At 40.3% G+C, this 18,478-nt stretch overlaps 1 protein-coding gene across 4 annotated transcripts in view; it reads left to right on the top strand.

Annotated features, from left to right (window-relative positions):
• Positions 1-18,478, top strand: part of LOC144602252 (activating molecule in BECN1-regulated autophagy protein 1-like) — a 292,114-nt gene that overhangs the window by 119,506 nt on the left and 154,130 nt on the right. For all 4 annotated transcript variants that reach the window (XM_078415123.1, XM_078415121.1, XM_078415122.1 and 1 more), the window contains 2 exons: positions 9,291-9,371; positions 11,128-11,228. In XM_078415123.1, the coding sequence (XP_078271249.1) occupies positions 9,291-9,371; positions 11,128-11,228 (182 nt within the window). The remainder of the gene's footprint in view (positions 1-9,290; positions 9,372-11,127; positions 11,229-18,478) is intronic.

Genomic DNA, 18,478 nt, shown 5'->3' with positions numbered 1-18,478 from the left:
TACATATTTCAACACTGATCTAAATCTGAAACCAGCAATGCAGTCATGTTGCACACTCTGCTAACCTCCTTGCATGCTTTGTGTAATTAATTACTTATTTAACATTAGACTGACGAGCCTACTCTTTTTGTGTTTGGTGGCAAATTCATTGACAAAAAGAGATTGCCAAGCTTTCAACATTAAAATATTTCTGCAGTACAGCCTCTCAGTTTCCCAAAGATTACCAATTATTTTTGGGTGTACACGCAGTTTTCAACACGTAACGTCCCATAGCAAATATTATCCAGTCGAACAATATTTTAAGAAATAAATAACTCAGGAATATTCTTGAAAATAAATGAAATGCAAATTTATTTTGACCACTTCCATAATCTGCATGATGTTTCTCCTAGATTGATCACAACAGTGCCAAGGAGATTAGCCTTAATTACCTGATGATTCCAACACAATTTCCAGTTTAACAGCTTAGTTCTCATGCTTTGAGAATATAAAGCCAAATTGAATTAATCTCCTCTGGCTATATGTTATCCATATCCTTCAATTTCTTGTATATCCATGTGATGTCAAAAAACCTCCTAAAAGCCATTATTGCTTCTGCTTCAACTAACAGCCCTGGCAATGCATTCCAGGCACCAACCACTTTGTGTTTTAAAAAAACTCGTCATGCACATTTCCTTTCATCTTTCCCCCTTTGACCTTAAAGCTATGCCTTCTAGTTTTTGGCATTTCGACCTTGGCGGAAAAATGTTCTTTGGTTATATTTAGTTGTAAGGTTGGTTATATTTCCTGAGAAAGCAGTAAAATGATATGCATGCAATTAATGACACACTGCTACTCATATAATCAGTTATGTTTAACTAAGTGAGCTGTGTGACTCTGGTTCTACATGATCTTGATTGAAAGCTAATATTGTGCTTGGCTTGGGCAGTTGTCCGATTAACGATGGAAAGGTATACACAAAATGCTGGTAACTCAGCGGGACAGGAAGCATCTCTGGATAGAAGGAATGGGTGACATTTCAGGTCGAGACCCTTCTTCAAACTAATATTTGGAGAGAGGGAGGCACAGAGATAGGATAGGGTAGGGTGTGAAAGCGAGACTTCAAAGTAGATGCGGATCAAGTAAAATGCAGAATAGATAATTGTTAGCTCGGTGAAGGTGACAACAATGCATACAGAGATAAAATTGAATTGGGTACAGATAGACTGATTGGAGAACTAGGAAGGGGGAGGAATGGAGAGAGGGGAAATAAGGGTTGCTTAAAGTTGGAGAAGTCCACTATCTGCAGTTCCTTCCTACACATAACAATGGAAAGAAGCAGCCTCTCTGTGAGAGTAAAAGTAACTTAATTCTCCAGCTATAGTTAGAAAAGTCAGACCTTATTCCCAAAAGGATACCAACATCTTAGAGAATCAGTGGGTGTTTATTCCGAGTGTTAGCTATGCAAAAACATAAGCAATTTCTATCATTGCTGATGACATGTAAGCATAAAGCTTTTGTTCACTTCCATGTAGATTAGGATAATATTGAAGTTCAATACAGAAAGGTGATGGATATCTTGTGTGATGAAAGAACTTGTCAAGCAATAATAAGCCCCAGAAACAGCAAGGGGGTAAACTTCCTCCAAGTTAATAATGAGTAATGAACCAGATTTAGTTAACAAGCGAAGATTGTCTGATTGTTCTCCTAAAGCAAGTATGATATACTTGAGTTCAACTTGGAATTTAAAAGGGAGCAGAGTGAAACAGCTTGTACGTTTTAAGGACAAGTTATAAAGTCATAGAGAATGGAAACAGGCCCTTCGGCCCAATTTGCACATGCCGACCAACATGCCCTCTCAATACTAGTCCCACCTGCCTACGGTTGGCCCATTTCCTTCTAATCCTTTCCTATCCATGTACCTGACCAAATGTTTTTTTAAACATTGTGATAGTACCTGCCTCAACTACCTCCTCTGGCAGTATGTTCCATATACCCAACCCCCTTTGTGTAAAAAAAAAAACGCCCTTCAGATTCCTATTAAATCTACCCCCCACAGAATTAACAGTTCCTGGAAATTTGCTACTATTTTGTGCCTAGTTCCTTTTCTGTCAGGATGTCTATGATACTGGTGAATCCCCATCGCTAATTCATCAATATTTTCCTTTGAATCTGTGGCATGCTGCATTCTTCCTTCAATGCTAATGTAAAATAATTATTCAACACGGTGATGGCACGGTGGCACAGCAGTAGAGTAGCTGCCTTACACCGCCAGAGACCTGGGTTCGATCCTGACGATGGGTGCTAGTTTGTACGTTCTCCCCATGACCTGCGTTGGTTTTCCCCGAGATCTTTGGTTTCCTCCCACACTCCAAAGATGTACGGGTTTGTAGATTAATTGGCTTTGTATAAATGTAAAATTGTCCCTAGTGTATGTAGGGTAGTGTTAATATGGAGGGATTGCTGGTCGGTGCAGACTCAATGGGCCGAAGGGCCTGTTTCCGCGTTGTATTTCTAAACCAAACAAAGGCCCCCTGCTTTGTTTCAGCAGTTCAAATGAAATGTTATTGACCTGAACGAAGCGGTTATTGTGTGTACCTCTCTCCACAGATGTTGCCTAATATGCTGAGTTACCCGCATAATTATGTTTAATTCACATATCTAATATTTCTACTATTTTGCTTTTGTGTGCCTCAGATTTCCTCACTTCTTTTGCCACTATTATCCCGTGCATGATTTGCCGAAGTTTAGAATGTAGATATGACATATAATCTAAAGAGCTAATAGAATATATTTATTTAGTTGTGAGGGTTTGTTTCAATGAAGGTTATGCCTTAGTTTATATAGTATAGAGATACAGCGTGGAAATGAGCCATTCGGCCCACCAAGTCCATGCTGCCGGCCATTGGTCACCCGTTCATTCTAGTTCTATGTTATCCCACTTTCTCATCCACTCCCGACACACTTTTGACAATTTACAGAGGCCAATAAACAAACAAACATGCACATCTTTGGGATGTGGGTGGAAACCGGAGTACCCGAAGGAAACCCATGCTTCGCAGGTAGAACGTACAAACTCCACACAGACAGCATCAGAGGTCAGGATTGAACCTGGGTCAATGGCGCTGTGCTCTACCAACTGAGCCATTGTGCCACCCTGAGTACCACCCATGGAGTAATTTGTATAGTCTTGATGCAGGATCTTTATGTGAAACATTGATGATTCAATTCATCCGTGATCCCCCTGAACATTGGGGCTGGATCAAAGAGCTGAGTGGGATTCTGTTGGAATTCATAGATTTAGCTAGGAATTTTAAACAAAGGTAAATGCCTCTCTTCTGGTCCAGGCAGATCCAGGGTACTTCTGTGACAATATTTGGTTTGTGGAGGTGTTTGCACGAGGTTCACATACTTTCTGTTAATTATCTATCATCACACTACCCAATTCACCATGAAAATAATGCTGCTAAGTTTGTTGAAGAGCTCTTTACCATTGGGTTATGACTACTGCTAGGTTTTTATCATCCTCCACTATTATCTTTTGAGTGGCCTGATGGGTCTTTTGGCACTTCCTTTTCTTCTCCTTTCAGTATTCTAAAGCATATATTGCATTAAAAAAGATAAATTGCCTGTGCAGTGTAGTACACAGAGCCATGTGTTTTCCATTATTGATTCATCGTACTAATTGGCTAAAAGCATTGAAGTGGAAAAGCTTGAGCACCATCATTTCCAGTCATATTGACAGCGCTGCTAAGATAATTATTGTATCTTTTTTTAGATTTCTTTCTCGCTGATGCCTGTTGTTTGCTCCTGCAAACTTGCAAGTAAAATCTACTTTTAATGTGCGAGTCGAAATAAGAATAGTTAACTTCGGAAGATTATGGACATATTCATGATAATCTAGTTGCTAATGACGTCCTTCATGAGGCATGTAATTGGTCTCTTAATAGTGTTCTTCCTTGCTAACGTGTTAAATAAAGTGTAAAGAGAACCCTTGTTACTTGTTGTGGAAATTCAATCATCCATGTTCCAATTACTTATCTTTCCCATTTTCCTCATTGGACAAAGCATTTAGACACTTTGTCGCTTTGCACTTAATTAAACCTTACCTCGTCCTCAATGTTGGAAGCCAATTTCACATGGCGTATAAAGGAAAATGAATAATTATATTGTTATTGCCTTTTGGGAATCCTTTAGATTTGAAGAATGATATCGTCTTCTAGAATATAATATTTACCAAGAGACTGTTCCATAATGGTCGACACTGGACGAGGCAATTATAGTTTAACCTTATTGCTTGAATGTATGTGCCATACCTGATGAATTTCTCCAGTCACTTGTCAAACCCCTAAATGTACAACATGGTTTGTTAATAGAAAGCAAATTGAAGTGATGTAACTCAGTGTTATGTTTTTTGTGTTCCTCTGAGATTAAAAAATCCCAAAGATGATAATTTGGACAAAATATAAAAGTTATCGTGACTTTTACATTCAAAGCTGCCTTTCCTTTACAAAAACGTTCAACATGATTTTCAGCGTATGCATTCTTGTCAAGTTTATTTTGCCCTTTGCAGTGAAACACAGAATTTCTTTCATTTAAAAAAAAAATCGCAATTCTTCATGAAGGTTGAGTGGAGAAGTCACCTTTATGACCATCCTTTCATTCTTGGTTTAGATTCTGTCAATTGAATTTGGTATGGACAGAAGCAGTTTAATGGTTATAAAGTAGTACATTTATGTTTTAAGCTGTTTTGCAGTTTTTCTGCCTCTGCTCACCAAAATCGGTGTGATAAATAGAACTAGACAGTGCTTGGTGCATTGTGAATGCTGCCTGACTGTGCAGTTTTCTTCTGGACAACATTGAAATTGATGATCTGCAATAGCTCCCTCATTGCAAATTTAAATCAACAGAAGACTTGGGCTTTCAAAGTGTGAGGGAAGATGGTGTAATGATGGATGTTGCATGCAAGTGTTTTCAGTATTTTAAGCCTCGTGGGAGGTTTTTTTTCTTTGCTGTAAGAGGTAAATTGATTTGTACTAAGATCCCGTGGAGAGAGTGATAAATTTGAAAGATATAGTGAAATGATAAGAATAAAGATGGCAGAGCGAAAGGGGTGAGCAAAAAATAGTTCCAAATAAGAAGAAACTTTAACTGTTGACATTTTGTTTCAGACAATTGCTCAAAGCCAGTTAGACAGGGGATAAGGAAAAATTGGAATTGGCTTAATGAGAAAAATACTGAAATAAACTTGTTGCAAGCACTCTTAAAATTAGTGTTCTATCTCTCCTGTTTTTTAGAATAACATTTGTGCAGATCTGGTCATTTCCTTCAAGCATCACGTGACCAATTTACTTCATTTTATCAAATTCTGTGAGAATCTGTCTGATTTTCATATGGCATCTATGGGCAGATTTTATGTTCTAATTTTGTGCTACTGGATTCCTGGGGAAGCTTTGTCGAAATATTTGCATTTGGTTTATTCTTGGAGATGGGCAGAAATGTTTGGAACAGTTTTGTCTATTTTTAGATTTCATTTGCAGCTTTTTATTGATTTTCTTCCCTCAAAGTATAGTCAGAGATTGTCTTGGCACTGACAAATATCAACTGTTGGAGAATAGTGGCTTTAATGGAATTGCCATCAGATTGTAATCATTTATGCAAACATGTGACCTTATCTGATGTGTGCTAAATTTATCAACCATAGATTAATGATATCTATTTTACTGTGCATACCTAGAACCATAGATTAATATCTATTTTACTGCTTTTAAATTGAGCTTGTGCTTGAAAAGAATTACAGTATAAATGTTGTGCAGAGTGGGGAATTTTGAGGAATGTTGCAAGTCAGGAGAGCAGTTTGAATGTTAAAATTAATATCTGAATTCCCACAAACCGAGAGCAAGTTATGTGCCTTTTAATGAGGTAGTTATTTGGTATCATCCTCAGCATATTTTTAAGGCTGTACACTATTAGCTATGCGGGGATTTTGCTTCGGAATGAGAAGCTGGGTTTGTTCACCTTAAGCAGCAGAATGTCAGTTTTGCTTGAGAATTAATGAGATCCCAAAGTACTTAAGTGTGAGATTAACTGTTTACTCTTTCAAAAACAAAGGATTGACAATCGTATCGCTTGCTCTGCGGTCCCAGTTTTAAAACTACTGTGTGAGATCACATTTGCCAGTGAATGAGAAGCTGAAAATGAATTGGTTGGGCTCAGTCTTCTGCATAAAGGCCAGTAGCTTCAATGGGCAAAACGCAAAGTGCTGGAGAAACTCGGTAGATCAGGCGACATCTGTGTAAGGAATGGACAGGCGACGTTTCGGGCATGGATCTTCCTTCAGACCTCTGCAGAAGCTTCCCGACACGAAATGTTATCTGTCCATTCCCTCCACAAATGCTGTCTGACCTGCTGAGTTCCTCCAGCACCCCGAGTTCCTTGCATCTCCAGCTTCAGTGGGAATTGTCAGCTGTTTTAACAGTGCAACTGCAGAGTTTCACAATGGCCCAGTGGAAGCAGAAGCCCTGAAATTGTGTTCAGCAGATTTCCAACTTGGGGGGCAATTCTACTTCTCATGGAGTCCAGCAGGGACATGTAAATTCTGATGAATTTATTTCCTAGCATTTTGAAGCTGCTGCATTTCTAGTGGGCGTATTCTTAGAATGGTAAAGGATGGTGGTGGAGTTTTGGTTAAGTATCAGGTAATTTATCTTGTTTAAGTTGACGTAAATGAATTACTTTGCTTTACTCATAGTTTTTGAATCTTTTGACTATTGACAGATATCAGAGACAAGCCATCTATTTGGCAGCTGATAGCAGGGCCCACTAACTGTTAATGTAGTTCAAGGGGCCGACCCTAGGCCCTGATGCACCTTCGGCAGTCACCAGGGAGCCAGCTACTTAGTGGAAGATGACTGCCAGGGACTTGTTCCAGTTACGTGCTTACCAGTCAGCTCAAGATCTGAACCATTTACTACATTGCTCCTCTTGGAGAGGAGCCGGTATGGTTTTTGTTGGAATGAAATACATAGAATTAAGAACTAAATAAGATCAGGTTCTGGCTTAGGTGTGAAGATAATCGAATGATGCACTGCGTATTTGCATGTATTGAGAAGAGACTTCGTAATGGAATAATATATTTGGGCGCAGCGGTAGAGTAGCTGCCTTCCAGTGCCAGAGACTCGGGTTTGATCCTGACTATGGGTGTTGTCTGTGTGGAGTTTATACGTTCTCACCGTGGCTTTCGTTGGTTTTCGCCGGGATCTCTGGTTTCCTCCTACACTCCAAAGAAGGAGTTTGTACGTTCTCCCCGTGACCTGCGTGGGTTTTCTCCGAGATCTTCGGTTTCCTCCCACACTCCAAAGACGTACAGGTATGTAGGTTAATTGGCTGGGTAAATGTAAAAATTGTCCCTAGTGGGTGTAGGATAGTGTTAATGTACGGGGATCACTGGGCGGCACGGACTTGGAGGGCCGAAAAGGCCTGTTTCCGGCTGTATATATATGATATGATATGATATGACATGCTGGTCAGTGTGTACTCGGTGTGCCGAAGGGCCTGTTTCCACGCTGTATCTCGAAACTAAAGTAATTTCCGCCCCAACATAACCAAAATTCTGGAATGCAACATTGATAAGAATGGGATCATTTCTGATCAAAGACTGGAACCTGACCCCTATCGCAGATTATTCGTAAGGTAATAAATATTGAATGATGCCTGACAGAATTTTTTCCTTGGATCATAATCTTAGATTTAGTACATTGATACATGCATATTTTTTTAACTTGTGTAATATTCTTTAATTATTTATTAATTAAATTTGAATACTGTAGTTTGTAAATGTCTCTGAATGTTAGAAAACATGGTACAAAGGTGGGTGGTTTTGCAGATATTGAAGATGGTTGTGAAAGATTGCAGTAGGATCTGGATCGATTGGCCAGGTGGGCTGAGGAATGGTTGATGGAGTTTAATACAGAGAAGTGTGAGGTGTTGCGTTTTGGGACATCTAACAAGGGCAGGACCTACACTGTGAATGGTAGGCATCTGGAGAGTGTTGCAGAGCAGACGGATCTAGGAGTGCAGGTGCATGGTTCCTTGAAGGCCGAGTCGCAGGTAGATAAGGTGGCACATTGACCTTCATCAGTCAGAGTATTGAGTATAGAAGTTGAGAGGTCATGTGCAGTTGTATAAGACGTTAGTGAGACCGCATTTAGAATATTGTGTTCAGTTCTGGGCACAATGGGAAAGATATTGTCAAGCTTGAAAGGGTTTAGCGAAGATTTACGAGGATGTTGTCAGGACTAGAGAGTGTGAGCTATAGGGAGATGTTGAGTAGGCCGGGTTTCTATTCCTTGGAGCGCAGGAGGATGAGGGGTGATCTTATGGAGGTGTATAAAATCATGAGAGGAACAGATTTGGTAGATGCACAGAGTCTCTTGCCCAGAGTAGGGGAATCGAGGACCAGAGGACATAGCTTCAAGGTGAAGGGGAAAAGATTTAACAGGAATCCAAGGGATAACTTTTTCATACAAAGGGCGGTGGGAGTATGGAACAGACTGCCAGAGGAGGTAGTTGAGGCTGGGACTATCCCAACGTTTAAGAAACGGTTAGACAGGTACATGGATGAGACAGGTTTGGAGGGATATGGACCAAGTGCAGTCAGGTGGGACTGGTCTAGCTGGGACATGTTGGCTGATGTGGGCAAGTTGGGCTGAAAGGCTTGTTTCCACACTGTATCACCCTATGACTATAAAACAAATGAGAACTTCTGCCACAGCTCTGTGCCATGCATTGTTGGCATGTCATGAAGGTCCCCGAGCATTTCAAGGGTGGGTCCTCTTGGCTCTGCCACCTGAGGACCACACCACTGGACTCGAGATCTGTAGAGAGTCAGTGAGATGCACCTTCCACATGTAGCCTTAAAGTGTGGGCATAACTAGACCACATATAATTAATTAGTGGGCAACTCTGCAATTTTCTTTAACAATCCCTGTGTTTATAAATCTATATTGTTAATATGTTACTTACATTAAAATACATCATGACGCCAGCTTCATCCGCTAATAAAAAGGGACATTGCTCATACAATAAGAAAATGTTGAATTTTAGGAATGTAATGTCGAATTAAAATTGGGCAATATTCCATTTATTTTGTTCTAATTTGACTTTTAGATACACAAGCTTTTGTATTTTTTAACTGATGAAATGTATACGTTTTCAAAGCCTTCTAATTTGAGTTGAAAAGAATGCCATTATTAACTATTTCAATTGGAATTTGGAAATGTAACATTGGCTGTTCCTTTTGTGATTTAAAGGGACGGTGGGGAGAGGTCACGGCAGCGAGCTCCAAGAAACGCAAGAATGACTGCGCCATCATTGGGTCGCTTTGTTCCCCGGTAAGACTGATTAGTAATCAAACTATTAATGTTTACCTGTCGAAGGGTAATTACAACGTTAGCATCCTGCTGGAGTACCAGTCAGAATGACTGTCCAGTAACCTGAGTGAAGAAGTGCACAAATTGACTTTGCAAACAAATTAAAGGTATCACAAAATGCTGGAGTAACTCAGCAGGTCAGGCAGCATCTAGGAGGGAGGGAACGGTGACGTTTTGGGTCGAGACCCTTCTTCAGACTGATGTCAGGGGGGGCTGGGCAAAGAAAGGATACTTGCAAACAAATTATCTCTTTGTTATATAATCACAGTCCAACTCCCAAGTTCCATGTTTAGGTTTCTGTGGAACCACTGAATTCTCAATGATTTGCCAAGTCGAGTAGTAGCGTTTTAAAAGTTTTTATTCGAGGTCAAGGGGCATCAGAGCAAAGCATTAAAATATCTACAGACCTTAATTAAAAACTGAACATATCATAGCTAACAAATCAAAGAAACTATGGAACTGTAAATAAAGGACTGAAGATGACTGAAATTGGCCAGTAGACAAAAGACACTGGACCTTCACACAGAACATTTGCACAGAATACACTGCTGAAAATCAAGCTCCCTTATCTATATAGGGCAATTGATGTCCTTTGAATATAGCTACCCAGGGTGAAAGCTGCAGGGGTTAAATTGCTGCGCAGCTGGGTGACGCCTCATTGTCCACAGCTACTCTTGAAATATCTTTGTACTAGACTTCACAGAGTCACAGTTTTTGCAGTCTTATCAGAAACAACAGCCCTGGGAATTACCAAACCCCACGGAATAACGTCTCCACTCTAAGATTGCCGTCACAGTGAACTACAATCCATTCTCTGCAAGGGAATTGATTCCATCAATAATATGCTAGCTCCCATAGTTTGATTATTTCCAAGAAGAAAATTACTTCCAATATTTATTTTTGTTTATCCCCATTTTCTCTCCGCCCAACAGATGAAATTTCCAACCCTTCCTCTTTTTTTAATCGTGTGCTCAACTTTAGTAAGCAATTGTGTAGGAAGGAACTGCAGATGCTGGTTTAAACTGATGGTAGACACAAAATGCTAGAGTAACTCAGCGGGACAGGCTGGAGAGAAAGAATGGGTGGTGTTTCAGGTCCAGACCGTTCTTCTTTAGTAAGCAATTGATAGGTTTCCTTGTGTTAGTGGGAAGTACTTGAGGAATGCTTTAGAAGATGCACACTCTATATTAGAGATATGGTGAGGCGATATTGATGTGCACGCAATGATAGACTGCAGAAAGTGCGCTTCATATATTGTTTGAAAATTCCAGCTGCATCCCATATGGAAAGAATGACGAATACTGAAACAAAATGAAGAATCATAACCACACAACTTACACTTAAGTCTTACAGTATTGTAGTAAAATTAAATGCATAATAATCAAAAAACCTATAGAGAAATGAGGTGCGATTGAAAATATACTTAAGCTGTCATCAGAGTAAATCTGACAATGATATTTACACTGCTTCGTTTCGCCTCTAAATTACATTTCAATCTATTATTCTGAGTGCCAGCAGAACATTTGAAAATGGATTTTCAAAATTCAACTTAGTTTTCACCTTGCTTTGGCAAAACAAAAAATGTTGAACTTTTGGTTCATGCTTGTGATGTAAATTGTCTCTCAATTTTTAATTGGTTTGCTTAATTGGCGTTCTCTTGCACTTTGAAAAGGTCTGGTGCTTGTTTGTATTTAAATAAATATTTTACCTTTTACAGGCGATTTCTGCTGCCCGAGTATCTACCTTATGCAGGCATCTTTCATGAGCGTGGACAGCCTGGATTAGCCACTCATTCCTCTGTCAATAGAGCCTTGGCAGGTAAACGTTATCAGTGGGGTTTTGGAACCTCATTAATAGAGGATTTTTTTCACAGTGCATTGTGTTTATCAAGCAAATCAGAGTTAAGAGAAAAAGGCATCACCTTGCGATGTAAAGGGCTCAAATTGCAGTCTACATAATACAACTAGTTGTTCAGATATTTTCATGTTTAGTTGATCTGATTCAAGTTGCACTCTTCCATTTAATATTCATTTTCCGCCCTTCAGTTCCTCAACCTTGTAATGGTGTTCACTAGCCATTGTCACTGCCGTAAGCAAGCAGTATAAACGCAAGAGTTGTTACTGTTTTATTCGCACTTTGGTTTACCTGTCACTCATCATATTCAACTTGAGTTCACAGCAAGGGATGTCACAGGAATTTGACTACTCCCTACTTTTTTTACATCAATGCTGCAATAATGTTGCTCAGTTTCTGAGTATCCTTACTATTTTCACTTCATTTCTATGCATTGTGGCCTTGGAGGCATTGCTCCATGTTATTTTCAGTGTGGCAAGAGTTTTACACTCTTATCCCAAGACCATCCCATTAACCTTCTGAAGGCAGGCTCTCATGCAGAGCTCGACACAAAGTGGAGTAACTCAGCGGGTTAGGCAGCATCTCTGGAGAAAAAGGGATGGGAGACGTTTCCGATTAGGATGTTTCTTCAGATTGAATAAATTGCTTCTTCAGACCGATGCAGTCAGATACTGCCTGACCTGCTGAGTTACTCCAGCATTTTGTGCCTATCTTCGGTTTAAACCAGCATCTGCAGTTCCTTCCTACACAATAATATTAATGAGGGAGAGAGAAGACGGGAAATTATAGACCAGTTAGTCTTACATCAGTGGTGGGGAAGATGCTGGAGTCAATTATAAAACACGAAATTGCGGAGCATTTGGATAGTAGTAACACGATCGTTCCGAGTCAGCATGGATTTACGAAGGGGAAATCATGCTTGACTAATCTTCTGGAATTCTTTGAGGATGTAACTAGGAAAATTGACAGGGGAGAGCCGGTGGATGTGGTGTACCTCGACTTTCAGAAAGCCTTCGACAAGGTTCCAGATAGGAGATTAGTGGGCAAAATTAGAGCACATGGTATTGGAGGTAGGGTACTGACATGGATAGAAAATTGGTTGACAGACAGAAAGCAAAGAGTGGGGATAAATGGGTCCCTTTCAGAATGGCAGGCAGTAACTAGTGGGGTACCGCAAGGCTCGGTGCTATTTACCGCAGCTATTTACAATATTTACAATATACATTAATGACGTGGATGAAGGGATTAAAAGTACCATTAGCAAATTTGCAGATGATACAAAGCTGGATGGTAGTGTAAACTGTGAGGAAGATGCTATTGGGTTGCAGGGTGACTTGGACAGGTTGTGTGAGTGGGCGGGTGCATGGCAGATGCAGTTTAATGTGGATAAGTGTGAGGTTATCCACTTTGGTGGTAAGAATAAGAGGGCAGAGTATTATCTGAATGGTGTCAAGTTAGGAAAAGGGGACGTACAATGAGATCTGGGTGTCCTAGTGCAACAGTCACTGAAAGGAAGCATGCAGGTACAGCAGGCAGTGAAGAAAGCCAATGGAATGTTGGCCTTCATAACAAGAGGAGTTGAGTTTTGGAGCAAAGAGATCCTTCTGCAGTTGTACAGGGCCCTAGTGAGACTGCACCTGGAGTACTGTGTGCAGTTTCGATCTCCAAATTTGAGGAAGGATATTCTTGCTATTGAGGGCGTGCCGGGTAGGTTTACTAGGTTAATTCCCGGAATGGCGGGACTGTCATATGTTGAAAGACTGGAGCGACTAGGCTTGTATACACTGGAATTTAGAAGGATGAGAGGGGGTCTTATCGAAACGTATAAGACTATTAAGGGGTTGGACATGTTAGAGGCAGGAAACATGTTCCCAATGTTGGGGGAGTCCAGAACAAGGGGCCACAGTTTAAGAATAAGGGATAGGCCTTTTAGAACGGAGATGAGGAAATACTTTTTTAGTCAGAGAGTTGTGAATCTGTGGAATTCTCTGCCTCAGAAGGCAGTGGAGGCCAATTCTCTGAATGCATTCAAGAGAGAGCTAGATAGAGCTCTTAAGGATAGCGGAGTCAGGGGGTATGGGGAGAAGGCAGGAACGGGGTACTAATTGAGAATGATCAGCCATGATCACATTGAATGGCGGTGCTGGCTCGAAGGGCCGAATGGCCTACCCCTGCACCTATTGTCTATTGTCTATCTGTTTCTGTGGAAATTTGCTTTTGTAGAATAAAACCACAATGTGAATTCTGCAAACTTGGTTTAGTGACAGTCCATTGTTACTTACCCTCCTAATCACACATTAGCATTGTGTATTTGTACTGAAACTTATCACCACCAACTTATCTTTATTGCAAAAATTGCAGCTTAAAAATTAAATTGTTTTAAGTTGTGACCGGTCAAAAGTATCAGTAAAAAACAGAGAAAGCTATTGTCATTGCAAAGGCAGCAACATGTAAGCTGGATACGACATTGCATCTATTTTCTGCTTTACTGTTAGAATGTTAAAAGATGGTCGGCCCTATGCACATAACGTGTTCTCTCTTTTGTGAGTGAATTTGAAGATGATCCAGAAAGTAGCAAAGTTGTTTGAAAGTTGTACAATTTTGGAAAAGCAAATCACTCATCTTAGAAATGATGAGATGACAGTTCAGATATTTAATGTGTCAGAAAAAATCGTGTTGCATTCTTTAGGGTTAGGGCTGCCATGTTAATTTAATGTAAAAGTATATTTTTCTCAACTTTTAGAAGTCGTTTCCATTCATTTACATTCAGCGTCTTACATTTTGCATTCTGATGTCGAACATGCTGATTTTTAAAATTAAGCTATGCCGTCGATGTCACTTAACTGCATGGATAGTGGCAGCACACACAGAGTTGTAATTAGCTTTTTTTTTCTGACAACAGCGTTATAATAAATGCCCAAGTTTCATTGCTTTGGAAATTTTGAATGCAACAAATTAAATATAGAGCACAGTTAATGAACCTCATGCAGTGCGTGACATGTGTCTCATAATGTTGTACAAAATGAGGTTAAAATGTTCATGGCAAGTCTATTTCCTCTGTAACACTTATTAAACTGTAATTTTTTTTAAATGGTTATTTGAAAGCAAAGTCTGTCAGCAAGAGAAAATGGCAGCATTCAAAGTATCAATTTGCCAAAAGTTTCATGATATTGATCTTCAATCCACATTTTTTTATTGTGCACTTTATCAAACCTCTTTTGGTTACATATATAATATCCAAAGTCATTGCCCTGTAAACTCCTTCAATCATTACTTTAAAACATGTTAATTTTCTGAGTAACTGTTTCCGTAATGGCAAATATGTTGACAAATGAACAGAAGCGTATTGATGTCATAGAACCATAAAAACATTCATCCATACTGACCATGTTGTCTTTCTACACTTATCCTATTTGTCCCATATACCTTTCCTATTCAAATATCTAACAAATGCCTTCTAAATGTTGCAATTTTTACGGACTTAATTACATCCTTTAGTTTAGAGATACGGCGCGGAAACAGGCCCTTCGGCCCACCGAATCCAAGCTGACCAGCGATCACCGTACACCACTAGCACCATTCTACACACACTAGGGACAATTTACAATCTTTACCGAAGCCAATTAACCGACAAACCTGTACATCTTTGGAATGTGGGAGGAACCCAGAGAAAACCCATGCGGCCACGGAGATAATGTACAATCTCCATACTGACAGCACTTGTCGTTAGGATCGAACCTGAATCTCTCGCACTGTAAGGCAGCAACTCGACTGTTGTGCCGTCTCTGGTAGCTTGTTGCTGGTATTCACACCCTATCTGTGGAAAATCTTGCCACTCAGACTTTCTTTAAATTTTTCTTCCGTCACCTTAAGCTTGTGCCTTTTATTTCTGGACTTCCTTTCCCTGAGTTACTCCAGCACTTTGCCTTTTTTTGTAAACCACCATTTGCAGCTATTTGTTTCTACATTGGAATCTGATTTATTTGCGATATTGCAAGAGAAGAACTAGAGCCCAGATAAATTGGGACGTTATAAAAACAAAGTGCTGGAGGATCTCAGCACGTAAGGCATCATCCAGCACTGTTTTTCCTTCACTTAAGATTCCAGCATCTGTGGCCTCGTGTGTCTCTGTCGTGGCTTGATGCTGTTCTGGAATTAACTTCTTGTTGTTTTCTAATTATTCCAGACCAAGCCAAACAGTGCTGACCTCTTTAGCTATTTCAGAGAGCAGGATGGGGAAAGAGATTTCCATTACTCCATGTTGTGTGGCAACATGTCTTCATCCAACCTCTCTTGTTCTCTCTCTCATTCCCCAACTCGCTTCCACCCCCCCCCCCCCCCCCCCCATAACATGCTTCTGTTGGCTCACTCTAGCCCCTCAGCAAAACATTTTCTCACAAAACCCTTCTATTCGTTCTGCAGGTCATGGCCTTCAGCTTCCAGTCGCCTGTCACTTCAGTTTTCTTTCCCACTCCCATTGTGCCCTGTATCATAAGCCTGTTTCCTTGTTCCAACAAAGATAAGGATAAGCTCCAACAAAATCAGCTCATCTTGCAGCTGGGCAAAAAAGCAGTTTCTGGACTTTAAAATGAGTTCAGTAATTTTAGATAATCAGCTTTTCCAGGATTTGCATTTCACATTCGCAGCATTCAGTTTTCTTTTTCATGCAATTTCAAGTAATTATTCTGCTTTTTAAACCTCTACCAGTCTGACCCTTCTCACTAATTGCTTTACCACCCATTTCATCACATGCACTGTCATATTTTCAGAGACGCTTGCCTTCCATCCTCTGGCAACACATTTCTTGGCCTCTCCTGTTCCCCTGCTTTTTACCTGTATTATAAACCTTTTATCAGGATTTTGAAAAGTTGGGGATAAATGATCATTGATTCAAAATATTAACTCAATTTTTCTCAACAACAGATGCTGCCAGGCCTCTGTATTTCGAGAATTTTCTGCTTTAATTTACTTTCAAGCATCTGCAGGATTTTTCCATTATGCTTCTTTTTTTGCATTGGCAAGGTTTGATGCCTGTCACCTTGCAAATGTGTGCAATACAATGCAACTCAAAAAGAGAGAAAATATTTATTATTTTCTATCCTTAATGAATATTTTGAATATTAAATTCAAATACAGTACTTTTGCATGTGAGATTCGGGTAAATGACAAGTTATGGAGGCAAGAAACTGCAGGTGATGGAATCTTGAGCAAAAACACAAAGTGCTGCAGAAACTCAGGAGGTCAGGCAGCATCTGTGAAGGGAATGAACTGATGGACATTTTCTGACACGAAACGTCATCTGTCCATTCCTCCCACAGATGCTGCTTAGTTCTTCCAGCAATTTGTTTCTTGCAAATGACAACTAATGTCCTGTTGCAAGAGGACTACATTTTGACAATGGTTTCTGAAGATTTACCAGCACTTTGAATTTTATAGGGCCTGGTGTGCATATCATTATTTAATTATAGTAATGAAGTTGAATCATGCACGGTGCCCCATGATTGAAAGATGCAGCATGGAAACATTCCCTTTCAGGGATCATCGATCATCGATCACCCGTTCGCACATGTTCTATGTTATCCCACTTTCGCATTCACTCCCTACTCTACACTGCACAATAGGGTGTCAATTTGCGGAGGCCAATTAACCTACAAATTTGCATGCATTTGGAATGTGAGAGGAAACCAGAGCACCGGTCACAAAATGTGCAAACTCCACACAGATAACAGGTGAGGTCAGGATCAAACCCAGTGCTGTAAGGCAGCAGTTTTACCAGCTGCACTGTTGTTTACCCTTTTATCATTCTTGAAAGCTCATTCCAGCAGACCTGGTAACAGCTGCTTGCCCACTGTTATCGGACTATGGAACATAGGGGGTACAGTCCCAATCTCCCAACCTCATTGTGGACATTGGACTTTTTCACTTTGTGCTACCTGTTGAACTTGTGTGTAGCTTGATTGTACTCGTGTATTATATGTCCTGATAATATACAGATTTTCACTGTACCTCTGTACATGTGACAATAAACCAATACCTTACCATGAAGTGCTTCTAGCTGCTGCATGAATTGTGGGGAGAGATTAAAATCGCATGAGACAGAATTTCAGGTCAGCAGTTTGTTGCAACTAGACTCTATTGAGAAAGGAGTTTAAACAGTGAAGAGTTCAAAGTCTATGAATAGATGGCAGAGCGAAGTGCTTTGAACTGCAAAAGAACTGATGGAAATTATGATAATAAAGATGAGGGAATTAAGTCCTTTTAGAATGGAGTCTGGTGGAAGGGGGCGGTGAGGCTGAAATCGTTGTTGTGGAATAAAGGGAGAGTAGAGATTGCCACCATCCACAAGGAAGGGCTTGGAACATGGGAACTGATCTAGATGCCACTGATTGAGGAGAGGAAAGAGCTGCTTGTTCTTGGAAAGGTGTTGAACTGCATTCTTATTGCCGTTGGTGAAAGAATCATCACTGCATTTTGTAAGACTGTCATTCTGTCATCCAAAATCAAGATAGTTGAGTCCAAAAAAGCAAGCTTAAAACTTCATTTCATGAAACCTAAAATAATGACAAATCAGTCTGAAATACAAAGATTACCTTCAGCTGCAGGAGAGTTGCTGAGCTCTTAGGTTATCCATCAGCCTGCCATGAATAGTATGAATGACACTTCAAATAGACCAGCCTGATGTTTTTGTTCAAACGTTACCTTACATCAAAGTGAACAATTGTATATAGCACATGAAATTGCCAGCGCTGGAACCTTGTGCAAAACACTAAGTCCTGGAGTAATTGAGTAGGTCACACAGCATCTGGGATGGGAGTGGACAGATGACATTTTAGGTCTGGTCCCTTTGGACTGAGTGATGTGGGGGAGAGGTGGGGGGAAATCTGGAATAGATTGATGGGGTGGGCCAGAGATAGGTGGATACAGGTAGCAAGCCTGGTAAGAGATGGGTGGATACAAGTGTGGTTGGGAGGGCAGAGAAGGGGAGGTGATTGGCAGATAGGTGAAGCAAGTGCAAAGGCTAGAGATATTGAAAGAAGAGGAAGAATAAAATATATAGCTAGAGGGAGGGATATGGATGGAAGTAATATGGGAGGAGGGGAGAGTTATGATTAAATGGAAATATGGGCTCCGAAATGGGAGATGAGTGTACCTAGGAGGGTGAGAGAAATGTGTGAGCACTGGGATGGGGGGAGGGCAGGAGAAAGAGAGGGATT

This window comes from Rhinoraja longicauda, chromosome 18 (assembly GCF_053455715.1).
Source record: "Rhinoraja longicauda isolate Sanriku21f chromosome 18, sRhiLon1.1, whole genome shotgun sequence".
Taxonomy (NCBI): Eukaryota; Metazoa; Chordata; class Chondrichthyes; order Rajiformes; family Arhynchobatidae; genus Rhinoraja; species Rhinoraja longicauda.
The sequence above is the reverse complement of the archived record's forward strand: the minus strand, read 5'-3'. Positions and strand labels throughout refer to the sequence as shown.